Source organism: Populus alba, chromosome 1 (assembly GCF_005239225.2).
Source record: "Populus alba chromosome 1, ASM523922v2, whole genome shotgun sequence".
NCBI classification, from domain to species: domain Eukaryota; kingdom Viridiplantae; phylum Streptophyta; class Magnoliopsida; order Malpighiales; family Salicaceae; genus Populus; species Populus alba.
In genome coordinates this window covers 12,829,847-12,832,408 of record NC_133284.1, presented here as the reverse complement: position 1 = coordinate 12,832,408, position 2,562 = coordinate 12,829,847, and the positions used below count along the sequence as shown (strand labels likewise).

At 37.7% G+C, this 2,562-nt stretch overlaps 1 protein-coding gene across 1 annotated transcript; it reads right to left on the bottom strand.

Moving 5' to 3' along the window:
• Positions 1-363: 363 nt before the first annotated feature.
• LOC118039244 (transcription factor MYB53) lies at positions 364-2,141 on the bottom strand. The gene is made up of 3 exons (XM_035045895.2): positions 1,638-2,141; positions 782-1,532; positions 364-602 (listed from the first exon to the last, which is right to left on the bottom strand). Exons 1-2 carry the CDS (start codon positions 1,898-1,900, stop codon positions 782-784), a joined length of 1,014 nt encoding a protein of 337 aa, XP_034901786.1. The 5' UTR covers positions 1,901-2,141; the 3' UTR covers positions 364-602.
• Between the last annotated feature and the right edge of the window lie 421 nt (positions 2,142-2,562).

Below are 2,562 nucleotides of genomic sequence, written 5' to 3'. Positions count from 1 at the left end.
TGTTTACTTTTCTTACTTTATTAATCATTTAATGTTACACTGGAAGTGGAAGCCCAACTAGAAGAACATTAATGTCCTGAAATAATTATGATATGGGAGTGGCATTATAGACTTTTACATGCCATGCAAATTATTTATATATGCAGGTCAGAATCTTATCTCACTTGGACCCATCTTAGGGTTTTAAGAATTATGTTGATGTTTTTCCCATAGAAAAAGAAGGAGGAAAAAAAAATTCAGTTGGTTTCATCCCCTCACTCTTCTTGAGGGACAAGACATCACTTATTTAATGCACACAAAACTGTTAGAACATATGTTTGCTATAACATAATTGTAATGGAAAACAGTATTATTTATGTTTCAGATTTATTTGAAGCTACAATTAATTAGGAAAACATGGATGTATCCAATTTTTACAAAAACATAGTTGAATCTTTAGCAGAACAGGCTCTACATGTATAAGAAGAAGAAAATGATCATTTGTTACATAAGATTTTAAATGAACGAATTGTGTTTCCTGCACGAAGAGCTAGCATGCATCAATGCTTGTTGAGACAGTGTTTCGCTGAGAGTTATGTGACGAGGATGACGACGACGTCAAACTGCAAACAACAGAAATAAATGTTAACTTTCTTGCGATAATTAAAGATGAAGAAGATAAAAAGCCAACGAAGGATGTAAAATTTTGAAAAATTTAGATGCAATGGAAAGCTGATAATAGCAAGAAGAAGGACTGAAATCATAATGAATATTTGCAAGGAATTAAAAACTAATTAAGTACCTATTCCAGAATATCTTTCCAGTAGGAGCTGTAGTAGTCATCATCGATCAGCTTCTCCCAGCCCTCAAAAACAGTGTAGGTAGCAGGCGTGCCAGTGGAGTAGTTTGATGGGTCACCCTTGCTTTCTTTTTGGTTAACGATGGAAGTTCCAGGGGAGGTTGAGGCTGAAACCAACGCAGGAAGTGGATTTTGATCTGTTTGAGTACCATAGGAACTGCTCAAGCTGTTATTGTTGATGTTTAGGCCTTCAGGGCCAAATCCACCTTCATAGCTAGCCCATAAATTCGAGATAGCTTGGAAATCATTGGGTGGTGCTTGAGGGGTAGCGAGTGGGTTAAAGAGATCCTGAGATACTGGGTAGAATGATTCCTTGGTATTGGAGATGGTTGCCCCATCACCCAGTCCTTCAAACAGGTTAGGATTTTGGGATCCTAAGAGACTGTTGCTCTCAAGATTCGCCAGTGTGTTTGTATTCATAATCTGCAACAGATTTCGCAACAACTGGATATTGGCTAACTGAGTGGCATCTGCCTGTAACTGTAGAAAAGTGTCCACTGGATCAGCCGTATTGCCAAACTGTGCTGCGCCAAGAAACTGAGAGAGATTCAAGAAATGATCTAGATCAGTCCTTGGCTTGTGAGTGTTTGGGTCAATCCCCATTTGAAGAAGCTTCTTTCTTATGTGAGTATTCCAAAAGTTTTTTATTTCGTTGTCGGTCCGTCCTGGAAGATGGTTAGCAATCCTCGACCACCTGCAAGTTCAAGTAAATGGGAAAGATTAAAAACCATTTTAAGGACAAATATTGACAGCACAAGTATGTAAGCTAGCTGGAAAGGAAAAGGGAAGAACTGCATACTTGTTTCCGAGAACAGAATGAAGGTTGACGATGACTCGTTCTTCTTCCTCTGAAAATTTTCCTCTCTTGATATCAGGCCTCAGATAATTTGTCCACCGCAATCTGCAGCTCTTCCCACACCTATTCAGCCCTGCAAGCTTAGGGAGTGCTTTCCAGTTTTCATGACCATTCCTCTTAATATAATCAACTAGCTTCTCATCCTCCTCCGGCGTCCATGGCCCTTTCTTGAAGTCACTGCTATGGCTACGAGGAGATCTAACCATCCTGTCAAGTTTAACAGAAGAAACCAAAGCAAGACGGGAGAGGTTCTGGACAGAAATGTCGACTTGAAATGTCTTGTGGTATCAGACAAGGCGCTATGACTTTAGTTCTTTTTTGTTTTTTTTTTCTCAGACATGCTGCTTATAAATAGTTGCACGAGAGACGTAATTGAAATGATAAAGGTCGTCGTCTTCGTTCTTTTATTAGTATGATATTCTTAAAAAGCTTCCAAAATCAAGGCAATTAGGGGAAGGTCGATTTCATAATAACATCTAGGTGTTTTTCAAGAAGAGGGAAATCAACAGGCAACTACTAAAATCATCAAGATTAGGTAGCGCAGATGTCATGTAGAAAAAGGGAGCAATATGTCCCATCAAATCTCTCCTCAATTTATATCGATGATTCCTTGTATGATGATTATGTGATTCTTTTTCATCTCATATTATAAAAACGCGAAGGTACTAGCTCACGAATTCAGCTTTGATGGCTGACAAGTTATAATTGTTGGCCAATAAATTTGAAATATTTCTTGAAAACTTCAATTACAATAGATAGGACTAGAAGACAATTTCCATTGTGATTTGTTTGGTGCATTTGTATTATTATTTTTTTAAAAATGATAAATACAACATCAACTTTCAGTGATTTTAACTCAATGATGTGC